Raw genomic sequence first — 24485 nt, 5'->3', positions numbered from 1 at the left:
GGAGTCACGGATGAAACGATGGAGGTGAAACGCCCTCTCTGGCTGCCTGTCAACAAAAAGAAAAAATAGATCTCGTGACCCGAGAGAGTTTTGCAGAGGTAGCAGAGAGAGAGGTGGGGGGGTGGGGGAGAGCATGCAAACGGCGAATTGTGCGAGCTTGTCGGGAACAATATAAAAAGCTAAAGGCAGCTGCCTGAAAGGGCAGCATTAGCTCGAGTGCCTGCTATTATGCAATGAGCTGTCCCATTCTCTCTGTGATCCCAATTTCTGCCGATTGTGTATGTGCACTGCGATTGTCCACTGCTGGCTCTCTCATCCCCCTCTGGCCAGCTCAGCAGATGCTTTGAGAGCCAAAGTGCAGCCTGGACACATCGGAACCTTCCAGAATCACCGTGCCCCCATCCTCACGTCCCCACGACCCTACCCCCCCACCTCCTCTCGTCGCTGCCACCTCATTGGCCAGCCTCCATCAGGCTCTCGATTGGACCATCGTCCGGCTGTCAGTTGAATTCCCCTTGTCGACACATTTGCCTCCAGTAGTTGCACTGGAGGGTCAGTGGCTCCCATCTTCCTCCCATTCACCTTGTCCAGCGGTGGCAAAGAGGTCTGTCTCATCGCACCCAAGCGGGTGATCACCAAGGTAACGCTGTCCTGTCTCTCCCGCTGTCGGTGCCCTCAGAATGTCCCCAACCCCACCCCCCCACCCACTTTCCACCCCCCCCCCCCCGCCCTCCAACTCCGGTCGATACCCCACCCCCCTCCGGCAACTTTGACTCGCGCCAAGATAGAGCCTTGCGAATTGTAAATTGCGTTGACATAGCGCCGGTAGCCCAGTGTCAAACTCTGCAGGAGCGATTATCATCCAGGGTTTGACCCCGAGCCATGTGGGAATGTATTAGGGGCAGCTGACCAAGAGCTCAGGCACTGAGGTCAGTTTTTAAGGGGTGTCTTAGAGAAGGAGAGAGAGAGAGAGAGGGGGGTGGGAGGAGGGTGCAGGGAGGAGGAGAGGTTTAAAGGGGGGAATTCCAGGGGGTTAAGGCAGCATAGCCACCAATGGTGGAGCGATGAAAATCGGGAGATGCTCAGGAGGCCGGATATGGAGGAGCACCGAGGGCTGGAGGAGGGATAGGGAGGATTGTAGGGGCTGGAGGAGGTTACAGAGGTAGGGAGGGTTGTAGGGGCTGGAGGAGGTTACAGAGATAGGGAGGATTGTAGGGGCTGGAGGAGGTTACAGAGATAGGGAGGATTGTAGGGGCTGGAGGAGGTTACAGACATAGGGAGGGTTGTAGGGGCTGGAGGTAGTTACAGAGATAGGGAGGGCTGTAGGGGCTGAAGGAGATTACAGGGATAGGGAGGGTTGTAGGGGCTGGAGGTAGTTACAGAGATAGGGAGGGTTGTAGGGGCTGGAGGTAGCTACAGAGATAGGGAGGGTTGTAGGGCCTGGAGGAGGTTACAGAGATAGGGAGGATTGTAGGGGCTGGAGGTAGTTACAGAGATAGGGAGGGTTGTAGGGGCTGGAGGTAGTTACAGAGATAGGGTGGGTTGTAGGGACTGGGGAAGGTTACAGAGATAGGGAGGGTTGTCGGGGCTGGAGAAGGTTACAGAGATAGGGAGGGTTGTAGGGGCTGGAGAAGGTTACAGAGATAGGGAGGGTTGTAGGGGCTGGAGAAGGTTACAGAGATAGGGAGGGTTGTAGGGGCTGGAGGAGGTTACAGAGATAGGGAGGGTTGTAGGGGCTGGAGAAGGTTACAGAGATAGGGAGGGTTGTAGGGGCTGGAGAAGGTTACAGAGATAGGGAGGGTTGTAGGGGCTGGAGAAGGTTACAGAGATAGGGAGGGTTGTAGGGGCTGGAGGAAGTTACAGAGATAGGGAAGGTTGTAGGGGCTGGAGGAGGTTACAGAGTTAGGAAGGGTTGGAGGAGGTTACAGAGAAAGAGAGGGTTGTAGGGACTGGAGGAGGTTACAGAGATAGGGAGGGCTGTACGAGCTAGAGCAGGTTAAGGAGATAGGGAGGGTTGTAGAGGCTGGAGGAGGTTACAGAGATAGGGAGGGTTGTAGGGGCTGGAGAAGGTTACAGAGATAGGGAGGGGTGTAGGGGCTGGGGGATGTTACAGAGATATGGAGGGTGGTAGAGGTTGGAGGAGGTTACAGAGAAAGAGAGGGTTGTAGGGACTGGAGGGAGCTACAGATAAAGGGAGGGCTGTAGGGGCTGGAGGAGGTTACAGAGATAGGGAGGGTTGTAAGGGCTGGAGGAGGTTACAGAGAAAGAGAGGGTTGTAAAGGCTGGAGCAAGTTACAGAGCTAGGGAAGTTTGTAGGGGCTGGAAGAGGGTACACAGATAGGGAGGGTTTCAGGGACAGGACGAGGTTACAGAGGGGGAGGGGATGAGGCTATGGAGAAATTTGAAAACATGGATGGGAATTTTAAAGTCAAGATGCTGCTTAACGGGGAGTCAATGTCGGTCATTGAGCAGAGCGGGTGATAAGGGAAGGGAACTTGGTGTGAGTAAGGACGTGGTCAGCAGTTTTGGATGGCCTCAAGTTTATGGAGTGTAGAGCGTGTGTTGGAACAGTCGGGTCTGGAGGTAATGAAGGCGTGGATGAGGGTTTCAGCAGCAGATGAGCTGAGACAGGGTGAAGTCGTGCGATGTTACGGAGGTGGAAATAGACGGTGTTAGTGAGGGCGCAGATATGAGGCCGGAAGCTCATCTCAGGATCAAATGGGACAACAAAGCTGTGAACAGATTGGCTTCAATCTCAGAGAGCTGCCAGGGAGAGGAATGGAGTTGGTAGCGAGGGAACAGAGTTTGGTGCAGGGAATGAAGACAATGGCTTCAGTCTTTCCAATATTTAATTGGAGGGAATTTCTGCCCATCCAGTACTGGATGTCGGATAAGCAGCCTGATAATTTAGCAGCAGTGGAGGAGTCAAGAGAGGTGGTGGTGAGGTAGAGCCGGGAATCCTCAGTGGACAGGTGAAAACTCAGTGATAGGGAATGGAGCAAGGAGGGGGGAGCGGGGGAGGGGATTTGAAAATGATGATGGGGACTTTAGAACGGAGACATTGCCGGACCGGGAGCCAGTGATAGGTCAGTGACCAGCAGGGAGTGTTGTGCGAACGGGACTCGGTGCATGTTAGGACACGAGGGACAGCAGAGTTTGGGACGAGCTGAGGTTAACAGAGGGCCGGGCAGGAGAGTGTTGGGATAGTCGATTCCTGAGCGAACAGTCGCTCGAATGCAGAGCGACAGGGCTTTCCGGTGGCTGGGAGAAGGGGGAGTGGAGAGGCAGGATGGGGGGAGGTATTGAAGGAGGAAATGGGGAAGGCAGTTCACGGATGGGAGAAAAAAAAGGGAAGCTTTTGGGGACAGGGAGAGGGAAGGTTCCAGAAGCAGTGGTGTTCTGACAACCACACGGGGTCCGAGTTATGTTGGAAGCTTGTGCCGATAGGAGAGGCGGGCTCTCTGCGGAAGGGAGGTGAACCAACCCCACTCTCAGGGGGCTTTATAACAACCTGTCCACTGACCACAGAACAAAAGTAATTGTCAACGATGGAAAAAGAAACAACTTGCATTTCTCTAGCGCCTTTCCCCACCTCAGCACGTCCCAAAGTGTTTCGTAGCCAATGAAGGGATTTTTTTGAAGTGAGCTCCCTGTTATAATGTAGGAAACGCAACAGCCAATTTGCGCACAGCAAGATCCCACAAACGGCCATGAGATAATGATCCAGATCATCTGCTTTGAGTGATGTTGGTTGAGGGATAAATATTGGCCCCAGGGACATCGGAGAGAATTCCCCCCACCTGCTCTTCTTCCAAGACGGCTGTGGGATCATTTACATCCTCCAGAGAGGGCAGACAGGGGCCTCGGTTTAAAGTCTCACCTGAAAGACAGCGCAGCGCCCCCTCAGTACTGACCATCTGAGAGTGCAGCATTCCCTCCGTACTGACCCTCTGACAGTGCAGCACTCCCTCAGTACTGACCCTCTGACAGTGCAGCACTCCCTCAGTACTGACCCTCTGACAGTGCAGCACTCCCTCAGTACTGAACTTTGACAGTGCAGAACGCCCTCCATACTGACACTCTGACAGTGCAGCACTCCCTCAGTACTGCCCCTTTGACAGTGCAGCACCCCCTCAGTAATGACCCTCTGACAGTGCAGCACTCCCTCAGTACTGGCCCTTTGACAGTGCAGCACCCCCTCAGTAATGACCCTCCAACAGTGCAACACTCCCTCAGTACTGACCCTCTGACACTGCAGCACTCCCTCAGTACTGACCCTCCAGCAGTGCAGCGCTCCCTCAATACTGACCCTTTGACAGTGCAGCTCTCCCTCAGTATTGACCCTTTCACAGTGCAGCTCTCCCTCAGTACTGGCCCTCCGATAGTGCAGCACTCCCTCAGTACTGACCCTCTGACAGTGCAGCACTCCCTCAGCACTGACCCTCCGACAATGCAGCACTCCCTCAGTACTGACCCTCTGACATTGCGGCACTCTCTCAGTACTGCCCCTCCGACAGTGCAGCACTCCCTCAATAGTGACCCTCTGACAGTGCAGCACTCCCTCATTACTGACCCTCCGTCAGTGCAGCACTCCCTCAGTACTGATCTTCCGACAGTGCAGCACTCCCTCAGTACTGACCTTCCGACAGTGCAGCACTCCCTCAGTACTGACCTTCCGACAGTGCAGCACTCACTCAGTACTGACTCTCCGACAGTGCAGCACTCCCTCAGCACTAACCCTCCGACAATGCAGCACTCCCTCAGTACTGACTCTCTGACAGTGCGGCACTCCCTCAGTACTGTCCCTCCGACATTGCAGCACTCTCTCAGTACTGACCTTCCGACAGTGCAGCACTCCCCCAGTACTGACCCTCCGACAGTGCAGCACTCCCTCATTACTGACACTCCGACAGTGCAGCACTCCCTCAGTACTGACCTTCCGACAGTGCAGCACTCCCTCAGTACTGACCCTCCAACAGTGCAGCACTCACTCAGTACTGACTCTCTGACAGTGCAGCACTCCCTCAGTACTGTCCCTCCGACAGTGCAGCACTCCCTCAGTACTGACCTCCGACAGTGCAGCACTCCCTCAGAACTGACCCTCCGACAGTGCAGCACTCTCTCATTACTGACCCTCTGACAGTGCAGCACTCCCTCAGTACTGACCCTCCGGCAGTGCAGCACTCCCTCAGTACTGACCCTCCCACAGTGCAGCACACCCTCAGTACTTACCCTCTGACAGTGCAGCACTCCCTCAGTACTGACCCCCTGACAGTTCAGCACTCCCTCAGTACTAACCCTCCGGCAGTGCAGCACTCCCTCAGTACTGACCCTCCCACAGTGCAGCACACCCTCAGTACTTACCCTTTGACAGTGCAGCACTCCCTCACTACTGACCCTCCGACAGTGCAGCACTCCCTCAGTACTGACCCTCTGACAGTTCAGCACTCCCTCAGTATTGACCCTCTGACAGTGCAGCGCTCCCTCAGTACTGACCCTCTGACAGTGCAGCACTCCCTCAGTACTGACACTCCAACAGTGCAGCAATCCCTCAGTACTGACCCTCTGACAGTGCAGCACTCCCTCAGTACTGACCCTTCTGACACTGCAGCACTCCCTCAGTACTGTCACCATGTGTTTTACGCTCGGTGACGGAGTGGGATTTGAACCCACTAACCTCAGAATCTGAGTTGACCGAGCTTCCCACTGAAAGATCCATGGACTGCCCGTCCTGGGGGTAGGTGCTAAAGGAACAGAACCGTTAATTATGGTGTCTGATATTGTTTTTTGTTTTATTTCATTGATTTATGTTAATTTGTTGGTCCCCGTTCTCTCAATCGAGCAGGGAGAGGATCTAACGCTGATCCTCATGGCCACTGCTTTGGTGAGGTCCCCCTTGGATGAATAGCCAACCTAAACTGGGCCCGAATGTGACCTGTTGAAATGTCAGTGCCACCATCAGCTGTTAAGTAGCCCACATGAAAACAACCCTCTTGGAGAGAGTGAGCGCCCGTGGGACCCATAGAGGGGTGACAGGTTTGGGGCGGATAGCAGAGGGATGAGGCATTAGATGCCATGGCTGCTTTTTTTGTGTGGGTCTGAGCTTAATGTTGGAATATTGCACTGGGCATTGTAACCCGTCTCTCTCTCTCTCTCTCAGATATTTTTCGCTCAGTGACTTAGAAATCGTGTCAACACGCTCACAGACATGTACAGTTTCATGGGCGGAGGTCTCTTCTGTGCCTTCATGGGGAATGTCCTCTTGGTGGTGTCCACAGCAACCGATTACTGGATGCAGTACCGTCTGTCAGGGAGTTTTGCCCACCAGGGCCTCTGGAGATACTGTATCGCAAACAAGTGTTACATGCAGACTGACAGCATCGGTGAGAATGTAATGACATGGACAGTGTGACTTTATGTATGTGTGTGTGTATGTATGTGTGTGCATGGACTCTGTGTGTGTGTCTGTGTGCGTGCGTGAATGTGTTTGTGTGTGAGTATGTGTGTGTGAGTGTATGGTTGTGTGTGTGTGAGGTGCTGGGCTTTGGGCATTGGGTAGTCAGTGTTGGATATAGGGGTCTCAGTGTTGTGTGCTGGGTAGTTTGCTCTGGGTGTTGGGTGTTGGGCGTTGAGCGCTGGGTGGTCATTGTTGAGTGTTGGATGTTGGGCGTTGAGTGCTAGGTGTTGGGTGTTTGGTATTGAGTGTTGGGTGTTGAGTGTTTGCAGTTTGATGTCCACTGTTGATGTTGGGTGTTCAGTGTTGGGTGTTTAGTGTTGGGCATTGCGTGTTGGGTGTTGAGTGTTGGGTGTTGGGTGTTTGGTGTTGAGTGTTGGGTGTTGGGGGTTGAATGTTTGGTGTTGTGTGTTGAGTGCTAAGTGTTGGATATTGAGGGTTGGGGCTGGGTATTCAGTGTTGGGTGTTGGACATTAGGTGTTCAGGGTTGGATATTGGTTGGCCATTGTTGCGTGTTGAGTGTTGGGTGATGGGTGTTTGGTGTTGGGCGTTGAGTGCTGGGTGTTGAGTGTTGAATGTTGAATGTTGGCTGCTTAGTGTTGGGTGTTTGGTGTTGAGTGGTCAGTGTTGGAGGTTGGGTGTTCAGTGTTGGGCGTTCAGTGCTGGGTGTTAAGCGTTGAGTGTTGGATGTTGAGTGTCGAGTGTCAGACTTGGGCATTCAGTGTTGAGTGTTGGACATTCGGTGTCCAGGGTTTGATGTTGATTGGTCATTCCAACATCAGTGTTTGGTGTTGGGTGTTGAGTGTTGCGTGTTGGGTGTTGGGTGTTGAGTGTTGAGTATTGGGTGTTGGGTGTTGAGTGTTGTGTTGTTGAGTTGTTGAGTTTTTGGTGTTTAGTGTTGGGTGTTGGGTGTTGAGTGTTGGATGTTGGGTGTTGGATGTTGAGTGTTGAGTGTTGAGTTGTTGAGTTTTTGGTGTTTAGTGTTGGGTGTTGGGTTTTAGGTGCTGGTTGTTGAGTGTTGGGTGTTGATATTTGGGCATTGGGCGTTCTGTGTTGAATGTTGGGTGTTGAGTGTTGGGTGTTCAGTGTTTGGTGTTAAGCATTGAGTGTCGGGTGTTGAGTGGTGAGTGTTGTGCATTGAGTGGTGAGTGTTCATTGTTGAGCGTTGGGCTTGGGTATTCAGTGTTGGGTGTTGGACATTCGGTGTTCAGGGTTTAATGTTAGTTGGTCATTGTTGAGCATTGGGTGCTGGATGTTGAGTGCTGAGTATTGGGTGGTCAGTGTTGAGTTTTGGGTGATGGGTGTTGATGTTGGGTGTTGAGTGTTGGGTGCTCAGTTTTGGGTGTTGGGTGTTGGGCGTTGGGTATTGGGTGTTGAGTGTTGGCTGTTAGGTATTGGGTGTTGAGTGTTGAGTTTTGTGTCTTGCGTATTTAGTATTGGGTGTTGTGTTTTAGGTGTTGGGTGTTGAGTGTTGGGTTTTGGGCATTGGCTGTTCAGTGTTGGATATGGGGTGTTCACTGTTGGGTGTTGATAGTCGGGCATTGGCTGTTCAGCGTTGGAAATGGGGTGTTTGGTGTTGGGTGTTAAGTGTTGAGTGTTGGGTGTTGCATGTTGGGTGTTCAGTTTGGAGTACTGGGTGTTCAGCATCGAGTGTTGAGCATTGGATGTTGGGTGGTGAGTGTTGAGTGTTGAGTGTTGAGTGTTGAGTGTTGGGTGTTGGGTGTTGAGTGTTGAGTGTTGGGTGTTGGGTGTTGGTGTTCAGTATTGGGTGTTGGGTGTTCATTGTTGGATGTTGAGTGTTCAGTGTTGGACGTTGTGTGTTCAGTGTTACATTTTTGGTTATGGGTATTGAGCATTGGGTGTTGAGTGTTCAGTGTTGAGTGTTGGCTGTTGGATGTTGGGTGGTGAGTGTTATGTGTTGGCCATTGACTGTTCAGTGTTGGCTGTTAGATGTTCAGTGTTGGGTGTTCAGTGTTGGGTTTTAAGTATTGGGTGAATGGTGGTCAGTGTTGTGTTTTTGGGTGACGGGGTTTGGTGTTGAGTGTTGAGTGTTGGGTGGTGGGTGTTGGGGTTTGGGTCTTGGGTGTTTAGTGTTGGGTGTTGAGTGTTGGGCATTGGCTGTTCAGTGTTGGATATTGGGTGTTCAGTATTGGGTGTTTGGTGTTGGGTGTTAAGTGTTAAGTGTTGAGTGTTGAGTGTTGGGTGTTGGGTGTTTGGTGTTCGGTTTTGAGTGCTGTGTGTTGAATGCTGTGTGTTGAGTGTTGGGTATTGTGTGTTCAGTGTTGAGTGTTGGGTGTTGAGTGTTGGGTGTTGAGTGTTGGGTGTTGAGTGTTCAATGTTCAGTGTTCAGTGTTCAGTGTTGAATGTTCAGTGCTGAGTGTTGGGTGTTGAGTGTTGGGTGTTGGCCATTGGTAGTTCAGTGTTGGATGTTAGGTGTTCAGTGTTGGGTATTCAGTGTTGGGTGTTAAGTGTTGAGTGTTGGCTGGTCAATTTTGAGTTTTGGGTGATGGGTGTTGGTGGTCAGTGTTGGGTGTTTGGTGGTCTGTGTTGTGTTTTGGGTGATAGGTGTTGGTGTTGAGTGTTGAGCATTGGATGTTGGGTGGTAGGTGTTGTTTGTTGACTGTTGAGTGTTGGATGTTGAGTGTTGGATGTTGAGTGTTGAGTGTTGAAAGTTGGGTGTTGAGTGTTGAGAATTAGGTGTTAGGTGTTGGGTGTTCAGCGTTGGGTGTTGGGTGTTCAGTGTTGCATGTTGGTTGTTCAGTATTAAGTGTTGGGTGTTGAATGTTGAGTGTTGATTGTTAGGTGTTAAGTGTTGGGTGGTCAGTGTTGCATGTTGGGTGTTCAGCGTCATGGGTATTGAGTGTTGGGTGTTGAGTGTTGGGTGTTCAATGTTGGGTGGTGGGTGTTTGGTGTTCAGCGTTGAGTATTGGGTGTTCAGCATGGAGTGTTGGGTGTTCAGTGTTAAGTGTTGAGTGTTGGGTGTTGGATGTTGGGTCTTCAGCGGTGAGTGTTGGGTGTTGAGAGCTGGGAATTGGGTGTTCAGTGTTGGATATTGGGCAATCATTGTTTGGTGTTTTGTGTTGGGAGTTAAGTGTTGAGTGTTGCATGTTCAGTGTTGAGTGTTGCATGTTCAGTGTTGAGTGTTGGATGTTCAGTGTTAGGTGTTGTGTGTTGGGTGTTGAGTGTTGCATGTTCAGTGTTGTGTGTTGGGCGTTCAGTGCTGAGTGTTGAGCATTGAATGTTTGGTGTTGGGGTGTTGAGTTTGAGTGTTAGGTGTTGGATGTTGGGTGGTGGGTGTTGGGTGGTGAGTGTTGGGTATTGGCCATTGGCTTTTCAGTATTGGCTGTTAGGTGTTCAGTGTTGGGCGTTGAGTGTTGGGTGTTGGGTGTTGGACATTCAGTGTCCAGGGTTTGATGTTTATTGGTCATTCCAACATCAGTGTTTGGTGTTGAGTGTTGAGTGTTGAGTGTTGGATGTTGGGTGGTGGGTGTTGGGTGGTGAGTGTTGGGTATTGGCCATTGGCTTTTCAGTGTTGGCTGTTAGGTGTTCAGTGTCGGGCTTGGGTATTCAGTGTTGGGTGTTGGACATTCAGTGTCTAGGGTTGGATGTTTATTGGTCATTCCAACATCAGTGTTTGGTGTTGGGTGTTGAGTGTTGAGTGTTGAATGTTGAGTGTTGAGTGTTGAGTGTTGAGTGTTGGGTGTTGGCTGTTCAGTATTGGGTGTTCAGTCTTGCATGTTGGGTGTTCAGCGTTGTGTGTTGGGTGTTAGGTGTTGAGTGGTGACTGTTGGATGTTGAGTGTTCAGTGTTGGACGTTGAGTGTTCAGTGTTACATGTTCGGTTATGGGCATTGAATGTTGGGTGTTCAGTGTTGAGTGTTGGGTGTTCGGTGTTGGGTGGTGGGTGTTTGGTGTTCAGCATTGAGTGTTGAGTGTTCAGTGTGGTGGATTGGGTGTTCAGTGTTGGTTGTTCAGTTGAGTGTTGTGTGTTGGATGTTGGGTGTTGGGTCTTCAGCGGTGAGCATTGGGTGTTGAGAGTTGGGAATTGGGTGCTCAGTGTTGGGTGTTCAGTGTTAGGTGTTGCGTGTTGAGTGTTGAGTATTGGGTGTTCGGTATTGGGTGTTAAGTGTTGAGTATTGTATGTTCAGTTTGAGTGTTGGGTGTTCAGTATTAGGTGTTACGTGTTGAATGTTGAGTCTTAAGTGTTGGGTGTTGGGTGTTTAGTGTTCAGTTTTGAGTGCTGTGTGTTGAATGGTGAGTGTTGGGTGTTGGGTTTTGAGTGTTGGGTCTTGAATGTTAGGTGTTGGGTGGTGAGTGTTAGGGGTTGGCCATTGGCTGTTCAGTGTTGGCTGTTAGATGTTCAATGTTGGGTATACAGTGTTGTGTGTTAAGTTTTGGGTGAATGGTGGTCAGTGTTGTGTTTCTGGGTGACGGGGTTTGGTGTTGTGTGTTGGGTGGTGGATGTTGGGTTTTGGGTCTTGGGTGTTTAGTGTTGGGTGTTGAGTGTTGGGCATTGGCTGTTCAGTGTTGGATATTGGGTGTTCAGTGTTGGGTATTCGGTGTTGGGTGTTAAGTATTGGATGTTGAGTGTTGAGTGTTAGGTGTTGAGTGTTGGGTGTTTGGTGTTTGGTGTTCAGTTTTGAGAGCTGTGTATTGAATGATGGGTGTTGAGTGTTGGGTGTTGTGTGTTGTGTGTGGAGTGTTGACTGTTGGGTGTTGAGTGTTGGGTGTTCAATGTTCAGTGTTCAGTGTTGAGTGTTTGGTGCTGAGTGTCAAGTGTTGGATGTTGGGTGTTGGATGTTGACCATTTGTGGTTCAGTGTTCGATGTTAGGTGTTCAGTGTTGGGTATTCAGCATTGGGTGTTGAGTGTTGAGTGTTGGCTGGTCAGTTTTGGGTGATGGGTTTTGGTGTTAAGTGTTGGGTGTTTGGTGGTCAGTGTTGTGTTTTGAGTGACAGGTGTTAGTTCTGAGCGTTGGATGTTGGGTGGTGGGTGTTGAGTGTTGTGTGTTGGTTGTTGATTGATGAGTGTTGAATGTTTAGTGTTGGGCATTGAGTGTTGGGTGTTGAGGGTTGGGCATTGGCTGTTCAGTGTTGACTGTTGGGCATTGGCTGTTCAGTGTTGGATAACTGGTGTTCAGTGTTGCGTGTTGGGTGTTCAGTATTGGGTGTTCGGTGATGGGTGTTAAGTGTTGAGCGTTGGGTGTTGAGAATTGCGTGTTGGGTATTGGGTGTTGAGTGTTGGGTGTTGGCTTTTGGGTCTTGGGCGTTTCATGTTGAGTGTTGGTGTTGAGAGTTGGGCATTAGATGTTCAGTGTTGAATGTTGGGTGTTCATTGCTGGGTGTTGGGTGTTTGGTGTTGGGTGGTGGGTGCTGAGTGTTGAGCATTAGGTGTCGAGTGTTGGGTGTTGGGTGTTGGGTGTTGAGAATTGGCTGTTCAGTGTTGAATGTTGGGTGTTTGGTCATGGGTGTTAAGTGTTGCATCTTGGATGATGGGTGTTGAGTGTTGGGTGCCTGTTGTTGGGTGCTGGGTATTGGGTAGTCATTGTTGAGTGTTGGGTATTAGCTATTGAGTGTCTGGGACTTGGATGTTCAGTGTTGCATGTTGGGTGTTCAGTGTTGAGTGTTCAGTGGTGGTGTAGAGTGTTGGGTGTCGTGTGTTGGGTATTGTGGTGTTCAGTGTTGAGTGCTGTGTGTTGAATGATGTTGAGTGTTGAGTGTTTGGTGTTGGATGTTGGGTGTTGGGTGTTCAGTGTTGGGTGTTCGGTGATGGATTTTGGATGTTGGGTGTTCAATGTTGGATGTTGGTTGTTGGGTTTTGGGTGTTGGGTATTCGTTTTTATGTTTTGGGTGTTGGGTGCTGGGTGCTGGGTGCTGGGTGTTGAGTGTTGGACGTTCAGTGTTCAGAGTTGAATGTTGGGTGTACAGTGTTGGGTGTTTAATTTCGAGTTTTGAGTGTCGAATGGTGGGTGTTGTGTTTTGAGTGCTCAGTATTTGGTATTGAGTGTTGGGTGTTCAGTGCTGGGTTTGAGTGTTGGGGGTGGGGTGTTCAGTGCCGGGTGCTGTGTTTTGCATCTTGGGTGTTGGATGTGGGTGTCGGATGTCAGGCATCAGGTGCTGGGTCAGCCAGTCAGGTCTCGGGCATCAGGCATCGAATGTCAGATGTTGGGTGTTGAGTACTTTGTTTTGTGTGCTGTGTCCTGGGTGTTGGCTGCTTTCTGTGTTGGGTGCTGCGTTGGGTGTTGGGTGTTGGGTGCTGTGTGTTGGGTGTTGGATGCTGTGTGTTGGGTGTTGAGTGCTGCGTGTTGGGTGTTGGGTGCTATGTGTTGGGTGTTGGATGCTGTTTGTTGTGTTTTGGGGTGCTGTGTGTTGGGTGCTGTGTGTTGGGTTGGGTGTTGGATGCTGTGTGTTGGGTGTTGGATGCTGTGTGTTGGGTGTTGTTTTGGGTGCTGTGTGTTGGGTGCTGTGTGTTGGGTGTTGGGTGCTGTTTGTTGTGTTTTGGGGTGCTGTGTGTTGGGTGTTGTGTTTTGGGGTGCTGTGTGTTGGGTGTTGGGTTGGGTGTTGGTTGCTGTGTGTTGGGTGTTGGATGCTGTGTGTTGGGTGTAGGGTGCTGTTTGTTGTGTTTTGGGGTGCTGTGTGTTGGGTGTTTGGTTGGGTGTTGGGTGCTGTGTATTGGGTGTTGTGTTTTGGGGTGCTGTGTGTTGGGTGTTTGGTTGGGTGTTGGGTGCTGCGTGTTGGGTGTTGGGTGCAGTGTGTTGGGTGCTTTGTGTTGGGTGCTGTGTTTTGGTGTGCTGTGTGTTGGGTGTTGGGTTGGGTGTTGGATGCTGTGTGTTGGATGTTGGATGCTGTGTTTTGGGTGTTGTGTTGGGTGCTGTGTGTTGGGTGCTATGTGTTGGGTGTTGGGTGTTGTTTGTTGTGTTTTGGGGTGTTGTGTGTTGGGTGTTTGGTTGGGTGTTGGGTGCTGTGTATTGGGTGTTGTGTTTTGGGGTGCTGTGTGTTTGGTGTTTGGTTGGGTGTTGGGTGCTGTGTATTGGGTATTGGATGCTGTTTGTTGTGTTTTGGGGTGCTGTGTGTTGGGTGTTGGGTTGTGTGTTGGGTGCTGTGTGTTGGGTGTTGGGTGCTGTGTGTTGGGTGTTGGGTGCTGTGTTGGGTGTTGGGTGCTGTTTTTTGTGTTTTGGAGTGCTGTGTGTGTTGGGTGTTGGGTTGGGTGTTGGGTGCTGTGTGTTGGGTGTTTGGTGCTGTGTGTTGGGTGTTGGGTGCTGTGTTGGGTGTTGGGTGCTGTTTGTTGTGTTTTGGAGTGCTGTGTGTTGGGTGTTGTGTTGGGTGTTGGGTGCTGTGTGTTGGGCATTGGGTGTTGTCTGTTGGGTGCTGGGTGCTCTGCTTTGGGTGCTGGGTGTTGGGTGTTTTTGTGCTCTGTGTTTGCTGTGTTTTGGGTGTTGAGAGTGAATGGCTGTCGCTTTAGCTGCTTGAGTTTGTTTGTGTTCGGGCTTGTTGTCCCTGTAGATGGTTGTGTTTTGTTTTGGACTCAGTGCGTGATGGTGTGAGGATTGTGTCTGTGTATTTCAACCTGACATTTAGGGCAAATGATCTCTCAGTGCCTAAGGGAAAGAATTGGGGAACATGCTGTAAAGCACCCAGAAACATGCTTCAACCTAAATATTTCATGGAAAAAAAATGCTCGTCCATGACCTGTGACAAAACATCCCAAATCAGAGCAAGGAACAATGTTGGCGTAAAATGGGGTGGGGTTGATGATATTGTGTAACTCAAAAACCCGCAAATGTATTTATGGTTTAGACAGAGCCAATTTAACCAGGCTGTCTTATCTCAAAGAAAGGGGAAGTTAATTAATTACTAAAAACCAAAAATGCAATACACATACAAATAGATCGGAAATGAGAAGTTGAATCCAAAAATAAATATTTAAAAGATTTGCGAATCAGTCTTTGGCTTGTCCATGAGTAGTAGATGGTGAAATGTTGCGGTCGTTAAGTTGAGCGATTCCAGTACAGCTGACTTTGGCAGTTGAGCAGTTGGTTTGGAGACACTTGCTTCTGCAGGTTAGCTGAAGGAGTTGTCCTGTTTCCTTTATGAATGTAGCTTTGCTGACTTACCTCCGGCATGAGAGAAAGGGAGAGATAGAGACTTGTGCCTGCAAGCTGCAGTGATGTCTAGTTGCTGTTCCTTTGCAGTGACCTTCACAGCACACACAAGCACACCGGAACTAAAACATACCGATCAGGGTTTGCACTTGGTTTTTTTAACCCATTTTCTTGTGTATTCCTGGAAGGGAGAAAACAAACATGCTTTTTGCCCAGAATCTGCTTTCTTTCAACTCAGATAATATCCGCGTTCTGATACATAACTCAACAGGAGGTGGTTTCTGCTGTAATGGTAATCAGTCTCCATCGTCTCGGCAACCACAGGAGATTAAAGTTCCGTCTTTTGTATTTCATCTCTTCCTTTCAAGTGTCTCTGTATGAAGTGGGCCTTGACACCTTTTTAGCTGGACATTCCATGGTCTCTTTGGACGACTCAGTCAAGTGTAATTCACATAGGAATTTTACCGAGAGTGGTTAATTTACAGTCTCGGCCAGCTTTTGTTTGTATAGCCTTTTTCAAAAAAACACAAGTCTTCATCAAAACTTTCAATAACCTGTAAGTATTTCAGGCTGTGATCTGCTGTCATGGCAACAACAAAGGATGAGATACAGAGTAAATCTCCCTCTACACTGTCCTCATCAGACACTCCCAGGACAAGTACAGCACGGGGTTAGATACAGAGTAAAGCTCCCTCTACACTGTCCCCATCAAACACTCCCAGGACAGGTACAGCACGGGGTTAGATACAGAGTAAAGCTCCCTCTACACTGTCCCCATCAAACACTCCCAGGACAGATACAGCACGGGGTTAGATACAGAGTAAAGCTCTCTCTACACTGTCCCCATCAAACACTCCCAGGACAGGTACAGCACAGGGTTAGATACAGAGTAAAGCTCCCTCTACACTGTCCCCATCAAACACTCCCAGGACAGGTACAGCACAGGGTTAGATACAGAGTAAAGCTCCTTCTACACTGTCCCCATCAAACACTCCCAGGACAGGTACAGCACGGGGTTAGATACAGAGTAAAGCTCCCTCTACACTGTCCCCATCAAACACTCCAAGGACAGGTAGAGAATTTGGACGGTATCCTCAACAAGTGAGCACAAAGAGGGGAGATTGAGCCGTTAATCTGTTCCTTATGGATGTTATGATCGGAGCCATGTCTAATCTCACTTTGTTCCCTCCATTTCCCTCTCCCTGTTTCATTTGACCCAATCGCTCCTCAATACCATTCTCATTCAATATTGTCTCTCCCTTTCTCTCTCTCCCCCTTTCACCTCTCTCTCCCTCTCTCTGTCTCCCCTTCCTCTCCCAATCCCTCTCTGTCTCTCTCTTCCCCTTCTCTCCCCCTCTCTCTCTCCTCCTCTATCTGTCTCTGCCTCTCCATCTTCCCCCTCTACCCCCTCTCTCACCCCCCATCTGCCCCCCTCTCTTCTCTCCCCAATATGACCCCCCTCTTTGTCACTCATTCTCTCTCTGTCTGTCTCTCTCCCTTTCTCTTTCTCTTTCACTCCTCTCTGCCCCCTCTCGCTCTCTCTCTCTCTTCTCCCCATCTGCACCATCTCTCTCCCCACTCCGCTCACCCATCTGACCCCCTCTCTGTCTCTCTTTATCTCTCTCTCCCTCTCTCTCCCCGTCTCCCCCCTCTGTCTCTCCCATTCTACTCTGTCTCTGACTCTGTCTCTCTCCCACTCCCCTTGTCTCTCTCACTCTCTTCTCTCTCTCTCTGTCTCTGTCCCTACTTTCTCTGTCTCTCCCTTTTTCTCTTCTCTGTCTCTCTCTCTCCCCATCTCCATCTCTCTCCCTTTGTCTCTGTCTCTCTCCCTCTCACCTTGTGTGTGTCTCTCTCTCTTTCTGTCTCTCTCTTTCTCCCTCTCTCTCTCTCTTTGTCTCCCTCTCTCTGTCTCTCTCTCCCTCTCTGCCTGTCCGTCTGTCCGTCTGGCTCTCTCTCTGTCCCTCTCTCTCCCTTTGTCTGTCCCCCTCTCTCTCCTTCTGTCTCCCTCTCTCTCTCTGTCTCTCTCTCTCTCCCTATCTCACACGCACAATGTCTCTCTCTCTGTCTCTCTCTTTCTCCCTCTCTGTCTCTCTCTCTCCTTCTGTCTCCCTCTCTCTCTCTGTCTCTCTCTTTCTCCTTCTCTGTCTGTCTCTCTCTCTATCACTCTCCCTCTCTGTCTCTCTCTTTCTCCCTCTCTGTCTGTCTCTCTCTCTCTCTCTACCTCTCTCCCTCTCTGTCTCTCTCTCACTGTCTCTCTCTCCCTCTCTCACACGCACAATGTCTCTCTCCCTGTCTCTCTGTCTCTCCCCCCTCACCTTGTCTTTCTCTCTCTCTCTCTGTCTGTCTCTCTCTCTCTCTGTCTCTCTCTCTCTGTCTGTCTCTCTCTCTCTGTGATGCTCTCTCTCTCTCATGTCTCTCTCTCTGTCTGTCTCTCTCTCTGTGATGCTCTCTCTCTCTGTCTCTCCCCCTCTCACCTTGTCTGTCTCTCTCCCTGTCTCTCTCTCTCTGTCTCTCTCTCTCTCTGTCTGTCTCTCTCTCTCTCTCTCTGTGTTGCTCTCTCTCTGTGTCTCTCTCTGTCTTTCTCTCTCTCTGTCTGTCTCTCTCTCTCTGTGACGCTCTCTCTCTCATGTCTCTGTTTCTCTCTCTCTCTCTGTCTGTCTCTCTCTCTCTGTGATGCTCTCTCTCTCTCTGTCTCTCCCCCTCTCACCTTGTCTGTCTCTCTCCCTGTCTCTCTCTCTCTCTGTCTCCCCCTCTCTCCCCCATCTCCCTCTCTCCCCCCACCCCCTCTCTTTTCTGCAGCTTACTGGAATGCTACCAGAGCCTTCATGATCCTGTCTGCGATGTCCTGTTTCGCTGGTTTGATCGCAGGAGCTCTCGCTTTCGCTCACTTTTCCTTCTTCGAGAGGTTTAACCGCACCTTCGCTGCCGGAGTCCTGTTTTTCATTTCCAGTGAGTCTCCCCTCAACCCGCACGACACCACCGAGAGACGGGGGGAGGGGAGGGGGGGTGGGGGGGGGGGGGGGGGGGTGTTGGTGGAGAGAGAGAGATGTGTGGGGGCTGGTGAGGGAGGCAGTGAGGAGGTGGGGAAGGGAGAGAGGATGGAGGGGGAGGGAGAGGGGAGCGGGGGAAGACAGGGGTGGGGTGAGGGGAGAAAGAAGAAGGTAGGTCGAGGGGAAGAGAGAGGGGGGTGGGTCCAGGGGGTGATGAGGCAGGCTGGGAAGGAGACAGAGGGGAATGGGGGGGGAGGGGGGGAGGAGAGGGGGTGGGGGGGAGATAGAGGGGGTGAGGGGGAGAGAGAGAGAGGGGGTGAGGGGGAGAGAGAGAGGGGGTGAGGGGGAGAGAGAGAGGGGGTGAGGGGGAGAGAGAGAGGGGGTGAGGGGGAGAGAGAGAGGGGGGTGAGGGGGAGAGAGGGGGGTGGGGGAGAGAGAGAGAGGGGGTGAGGGGGAGAGAGAGAGGGGGTGAGGGGGAGAGAGAGAGGGGGTGAGGGGGAGAGAGAGAGGGGGTGAGGGGGAGAGAGAGGGGGTGGGGGGAGAGAGAGAGAGGGGGTGAGGGGGAGAGAGAGAGGGGGTGAGGGGGAGAGAGAGAGGGGGTGAGGGGGAGAGAGGGGGTGGGGGAGAGAGAGAGAGGGGGTGGGGGAGAGAGAGAGGGGGTGGGGGAGAGAGAGAGGGGGTGAGGGGGAGAGAGGGGGTGGGGGAGAGAGAGAGGGGGGGAGAGAGAGAGAGGGGGTGGGGGGGAGAGAGAGGGGGTGGGGGGGGAGAGAGGGGGTGAGGGGGAGAGAGAGAGGGGGGGAGAGAGAGAGAGGGGGTGGGGGAGAGAGAGAGAGGGGGAGAGAGAGAGAGGGGGTGAGGGGAGAGAGAGGGGGTGGGGGGGGAGAGAGGGGGTGAGGGGGAGAGAGAGAGGGGGGGAGAGAGAGAGAGGGGGTGGGGGAGAGAGAGAGAGGGGGAGAGAGAGGGGGGGTGTGAGGGGAGAGAGAGAGGGGGTGTGAGGGGAGAGAGAGGGGGTGGGGGGGGAGAGAGGGGGTGAGGGGGAGAGAGAGAGGGGGTGAGGGGGAGAGAGAGGGGGTGGGGGGGAGAGAGAGAGGGGGTGAGGGGGAGAGAGAGGGGGTGGGGGAGAGAGAGAGAGGGGGTGGGGGAGAGAGAGGGGGTGGGGGAGAGAGAGAGAGGGGGTGGGGAGAGAGAGAGAGGGGGTGGGGGAGAGAGAGAGGGGGGAGAGAGAGAGAGGGGGTGGGGGGGAGAGAGAGGGGGTGAGGGAGAGAGAGAGGGGGGGAGAGAGAGAGAGGGGGTGAGGGAGAGAGAGAGAGGGGGAGAGAGAGAGAGGGGGTGGGGGAGAGAGAGAGAGGGGGTGGGGGGAGAGAGAGAGGGGGTGAGGGAGAGAGAGAGGGGGGGAGAGAGAGAGAGGGGGTGAGGGAGAGAGAGAGAGGGGGAGAGAGAGAGAGGGGGTGGGGGAGAGAGAGAGAGGGGGGGAGAGAGAGAGAGGGGGTGAGGGGGAGAGAGAGGGGGTGGGGGAGAGAGAGGGGGTGGGGGAGAGAGAGAGGGGGTGGGGGGAGAGAGAGGGGGTGAGGGGGAGAGAGAGGGGGGGAGAGAGAGAGAGGGGGTGGGGGGAGAGAGAGGGGGTGAGGGGGAGAGAGAGGGGGGGAGAGAGAGAGAGGGGGTGGGGGGGAGAGAGAGAGAGGGGGTGGGGGGAGAGAGAGGGGGTGGGGGGAGAGAGAGGGGGTGAGGGGGAGAGAGAGAGGGGGAGAGAGAGAGAGGGGGTGGGGGAGAGAGAGAGAGGGGGTGGGGGGAGAGAGAGGGGGGGAGAGAGAGAGAGGGGGTGGGGGGAGAGAGAGGGGGTGGGGGGAGAGAGAGGGGGGTGAGGGGGAGAGAGAGAGGGGGAGAGAGAGAGAGGGGATGGGGGAGAGAGAGAGGGGGGAGAGAGAGAGAGGGGGTGAGGGGGAGATAGAGGGGGTGAGGGGGAGAGAGAGAGAGAGGGGGGTGGGGGGAGAGAGAGGGGGTGAGGGGGAGAGAGAGAGGGGGAGAGAGAGAGAGGGGGTGGGGGAGAGAGAGAGGGGGGAGAGAGAGAGAGGGGGTGGGGGGAGAGAGAGGGGGTGGGGGGAGAGAGAGGGGGTGAGGGGGAGAGAGAGAGGGGGGAGAGAGAGAGAGGGGATGGGGGAGAGAGAGAGGGGGGAGAGAGAGAGAGGGGGTGAGGGGGAGATAGAGGGGGTGAGGGGGAGAGAGAGAGAGGGGGTGGGGGGAGAGAGAGAGAGGGGGTGGGGGGAGATAGAGGGGGTGAAGGGGAGAGAGAGGGGGTGGGGGAGAGAGAGAGAGGGGGTGGGGGGAGATAGAGGGGGTGAGGGGGAGAGAGAGGGGGTGGGGGAGAGAGAGAGAGGGGGTGGGGGGGAGAGAGAGGGGGTGGGGGAGAGAGAGAGAGGGGGTGGGGGAAGAGAGAGGGGGTGGGGGGGAGAGAGAGGGGGTGAGGGGGAGAGAGAGGGGGTGGGGGGGAGAGAGAGGGGGTGAGGGGGAGAGAGAGGGGGTGGGGGAGAGAGAGAGGGGGTGAGGGGGAGAGAGAGGGGGTGGGGGAAGAGAGAGGGGGTGAGGGGGAGAGAGAGGGGGTGGGGGAGAGAGAGAGAGGGGGTGGGGGGAGAGAGAGAGAGGGGGTGGGGGAGAGAGAGAGAGGGGGTGAGGGGGAGAGAGAGAGGGGGTGGGGGGGAGAGAGAGGGGGGGAGAGAGAGAGAGGGGGTGGGGGAGAGAGAGAGAGGGGGTGAGGGGGAGAGAGAGGGGGTGGGGGGAGAGAGAGGGGGTGAGGGGGAGAGAGAGGGGGTGAGGGGGAGAGAGAGGGGGTGAGGGGGAGAGAGAGGGGGTTGGGGGAGAGAGAGAGGGGGTGAGGGGGAGAGAGAGGGGGTGGGGGAGAGAGAGAGGGGGGGAGAGAGAGAGAGGGGGTGGGGGAGAGAGAGAGAGGGGGTGGGGGGAGAGAGAGGGGGTGGGGGGGAGAGAGAGGGGGTGAGGGGGAGAGAGAGGGGGTGAGGGGGAGAGAGAGGGGGTGAGGGGAGAGAGAGGGGGGTGTGAGGGGAGAGAGAGGGGGTGTGAGGGGAGAGAGAGGGGGGTGTGAGGGGAGAGAGAGGGGGTGTGAGGGGAGAGAGAGGGGGTGTGAGGGGAGAGAGAGGGGGTGTGAGGGGAGAGAGAGAGAGAGGGGGGGAGAGAGAGAGAGGGGGTGGGGGAGAGAGAGAGAGGGGGAGAGAGAGAGGGGGGGTGGGGGAGAGAGAGAGAGGGGGTGGGGGGAGAGAGAGGGGGTGAGGGGGAGAGAGAGGGGGTGAGGGGGAGAGAGAGGGGGTGAGGGGGAGAGAGAGAGGGGGTGGGGGAGAGAGAGAGAGGGGGTGAGGGGGAGATAGAGGGGGTGAGGGGGAGAGAGAGGGGGTGGGGGAGAGAGAGAGGGGGGAAAGAGAGAGAGGGGGTGAGGGGGAGAGAGAGGGGGTGAGGGGGAGAGAGAGGGGGTGAGGGGGAGAGAGAGGGGGTGGGGGAGAGAGAGAGGGGGGGAGAGAGAGAGAGGGGGGGAGAGAGAGAGGGGGTGGGGGAGAGAGATAGAGGGGGTGAGGGGGAGAGAGATAGAGGGGGTGGGGGAGAGAGAGAGAGGGGTTGGGGGGAGATAGAGGGGGTGAGGGGGAGAGAGAGGGGGTGGGGGAGAGAGAGAGAGGGGGTGAGGGGGAGAGAGAGGGGGTGGGGGAGAGAGAGAGAGGGGGTGGGGGAAGAGAGAGGGGGTGGGGGGGAGAGAGAGGGGGTGAGGAGGAGAGAGAGGGGGTGGGGGGGAGAGAGAGGGGGTGAGGGGGAGAGAGAGGGGGTGGGGGAGAGAGAGAGGGGGTGAGGGGGAGAGAGAGGGGGTGGGGGAAGAGAGAGGGGGTGAGGGGGAGAGAGAGGGGGTGGGGGAGAGAGAGAGAGGGGGTGGGGGAAGAGAGAGGGGGTGAGGGGGAGAGAGAGGGTGGGGGGGAGAGAGAGGGGGTGAGGAGGAGAGAGAGGGGGTGGGGGGAGATAGAGGGGGTGAGGGGGAGAGAGAGGGGGTGGGGGGAGAGAGAGAGAGGGGGTGAGGGGGAGAGAGAGGGGGTGGGGGAGAGAGAGAGAGGGGGTGGGGGAGAGGGAGAGGGGGTGGGGGAGAGAGAGAGAGGGGGTGGGGGAGAGGGAGAGAGGGGGTGGGGGAGAGAGAGAGAGGGGGTGAGGGGGAGAGAGAGGGGGTGGTGGAGAGAGAGAGGGGGTGAGGGGGAGAGAGAGGGGGTGAGGGGGAGAGAGAGGGGGTGAGGGGGAGAGAGAGAGGGGGTGGGGGAGAGAGAGGGGGTGGGGGTAGACGGATTGGGGTAGGGAGACAGGGGGAGAGCGAGGGGAAAAGGGTGAGAGAGGGGATTGGGGGGGTAGAGACAAGGGGTAGCAGTGAGCCAGAGGGGGTTGGGGGAGAGAGAGGAAGTGGGGGGAAAAGAGGGGAGTTGGGGAGAGAGAGGGGGTGGGGGGAGAGGGAGGGGTGGGGGAGAGGGGGGATTGGGGGGAAGAGAGAGGGGTGGGGAAGAGAGAGGGGTGGGGGAGAGAGAGGGGTGGGGGAGAGAGGGAGGGGTGGGAGGGAGAGGGAGGGTGTCGGGGAGAGAGGGGGAGTGAGGGGAGAGAGAGAGAGACAGAGAGAGAGGGAGAGAGGGGGGTGGGGAGAGAGAGTGGGATGGGTGAGGGGCAAGGGAGGGTGAGAGCGGGGGTTGGGGGAGAGAGGAGTGTGGGGGTGGGGAAGAGAGGGGGGAGACAGGGAGGAGGGGGAAAGAGGGGGGAGTGGAGAGAGGGTGGGGGGGACAGAGAGGGGGTAGGTGAGAGAGAGAGAGTGGGTTGGAGGAGAGGGGGAGGGGTGGGTTGGAGGAGAGAGAAAAGGGTTGGATGGGAGAGAGGGGGTTGGGGGCAGAGAGAGCGAGTGGGGAAAGGTGGAGGGAGTGAGGAAGAAAGATGGGGTAGAGGAATAGAGAGATGGGTGGGGGAGCAGAGAAGGGGAGAGAGAGGGAGTGTGAGAGGAGGGAGGGACAGAGAGAGAGGGTGCAGGGAGAGGGGGAGAGGGGAATGGGGGGAGAGGGAGGGGGTGGGAGGGAGAGAGAGAGGGGGTGGGGAGAGAGAGGGGGTGGGGAGAAGGAGAGGGGCAGAGAGGGAAGGGGAGAGAGGAGAGAGAGAGAGCAAGGGGGAAAGAGGGGTGGAGGGGCTGGGAAAGAGGAGAGAGGGGGACAGGGGGGAGGGAGAGAAAGAGGGGAAAAAGACTGAGGACCGGTGCGGGTGGATGATGGGGGGAAGAGATAGGGAGAGAGAGAGGGATAGAGGGGGGAGCGAGCCAGAGGGAGGGGCAGAGAGAGGGAGGGTGAGAGGGAAGGAAAGAGAAAGAGAGAATGGGGAGGGAGAGAGATGGAATGTGTTATAGAGAGGAGAGAGAGGTGTGAAGAGGCAGGTGGAGAGAGACAGAGCGTGAGTACAGAGAGAGAGAGACAGAGTGAGAGAGAACAGAGAGACAGTGAGAGGGAAAGACAGTGAGAGAAAGGCAGATAGTGAAAGACAGAGTGGAAATAGAGGATGATGGAGAGAGAGAGAGAGAGACAGAATGCGTGTGAGTGAGAAACTGAGAGAGGGAGAGCAAACAGATAAAGAGACAGAGTGTGTTTGTGTGTGTGAGAGAGAGAGGAGGGGTGAAGAGGGAAAATGAGAAAAGCAGGCTGAGCAAGAGAGGCAGGAGACAATACAAGAGGAAGAGGTGGCAAGGGAAAAGGTATGGAAACGAGGAGACAGAAAGTCTGAGAATGGCAGAGCTGGGGAGAGAGAGAGAGAGAGAGAGAAAGACAGAGTGCGAGAGAGTGAAAGGAACCTGGATAGAGAGTATGAGTGAGAGAGTGAGAAAAGAGTGTAAGAGAGAGAGACAATGGAAGAGTGAAGGGAATGATTCACTCTCGTCAGGTACTGTGTGGCCCCATGTGTGTGTGTGTGTGTGTCTGTGAGTGTGTGTAAATGTGTGTGTGTGTGTGAGTGTGTGTGAGTGTGTGTGTCTGTGAGTGCGTGTGAATGTGTGTGTGTGTGTGAGTGTGTGTGAGTGTGTGTGTCTGTGAGTGCGTGTGAATGTGTGTGTGTGTGTGAGTGTGTGTGAGTGTGTGTGTCTGTGAGTGTGTGTGAATGTGTGTGTGTGTTTGTGTGAGTGTGTGTGAGTGTGTGTGTGTGTCTGTGAGTGCGTGTGAATGTGTGTGTGTGTGTGTGTGTGTGTGTGTGTGTGAGTGCGTGTGAATGTGTGTGTGTGTGTGTGTGAGTGTGTGTGAGTGTGCATTTGAGTGTTATGACAATTGCAGATGGTAAAGCGGAGTTATTTAAAATTCCCAGAGGGAAACCTTAAACAGCTGTCATAACCTATAATTTTAAGTGTTATATTTCAGATGCAACTCTAAATTCAGGAATCAGACCACCAGTTCTTGAGGTTTTACATTAAACTAAATGAAACATTTCATTAATTTACACAGGTTAAAATATATATACACATGGCTACAAATTACTAGCATCATAACTTATAACAAATTCCCAAACTAATCTCCATTAAGGCAACAGCCACCCATAGACTTAACCAGACACCAGGCAAAGCATTTTCACCTGACAAATTCAAAATGAGGTTCTTTTCACCTTGGTTCCTGTGGAGCCATTTGGAGGGTTACAGCTGCTTTTTAATCTCACATTGCCTCTGCCCTGCACACCAGTTATACCTACCACTGCCCATTGAATGCAAATTCTCATTGTGTCACCAGCCTCTTCTAACAATAAAACCCCTTTCATTGTACCAATTTTATTAGTAATGTAAACATACTGCTTGGTATCTGCTGGATAGGGGTCAGTTTTCACCCCCCCCTTCTTGAACACTCTATTCAAAAAATGCAGATGCACGCTATCTCTCTTACATATCAAAACTAGTACACGTCAAAT

The 24485-nt window shown here is 53.8% G+C and overlaps 1 protein-coding gene across 1 annotated transcript in view; it reads left to right on the top strand.

Annotated features, from left to right (window-relative positions):
- Nucleotides 1–6208: 6208 nt before the first annotated feature.
- Nucleotides 6209–24485, top strand: part of lim2.5 (lens intrinsic membrane protein 2.5) — a 64893-nt gene continuing 46616 nt past the window's right edge. The window contains exons 1-2 of the mRNA XM_041181260.1: nucleotides 6209–6383; nucleotides 17353–17502. Coding sequence (XP_041037194.1) covers nucleotides 6209–6383; nucleotides 17353–17502 — 325 coding nt within the window. The remainder of the gene's footprint in view (nucleotides 6384–17352; nucleotides 17503–24485) is intronic.

The sequence above is a fragment of the Carcharodon carcharias genome, assembly GCF_017639515.1.
Source record: "Carcharodon carcharias isolate sCarCar2 chromosome 29 unlocalized genomic scaffold, sCarCar2.pri SUPER_29_unloc_3, whole genome shotgun sequence".
NCBI classification, from domain to species: domain Eukaryota; kingdom Metazoa; phylum Chordata; class Chondrichthyes; order Lamniformes; family Lamnidae; genus Carcharodon; species Carcharodon carcharias.
The sequence above is the reverse complement of the archived record's forward strand: the minus strand, read 5'-3'. Positions and strand labels throughout refer to the sequence as shown.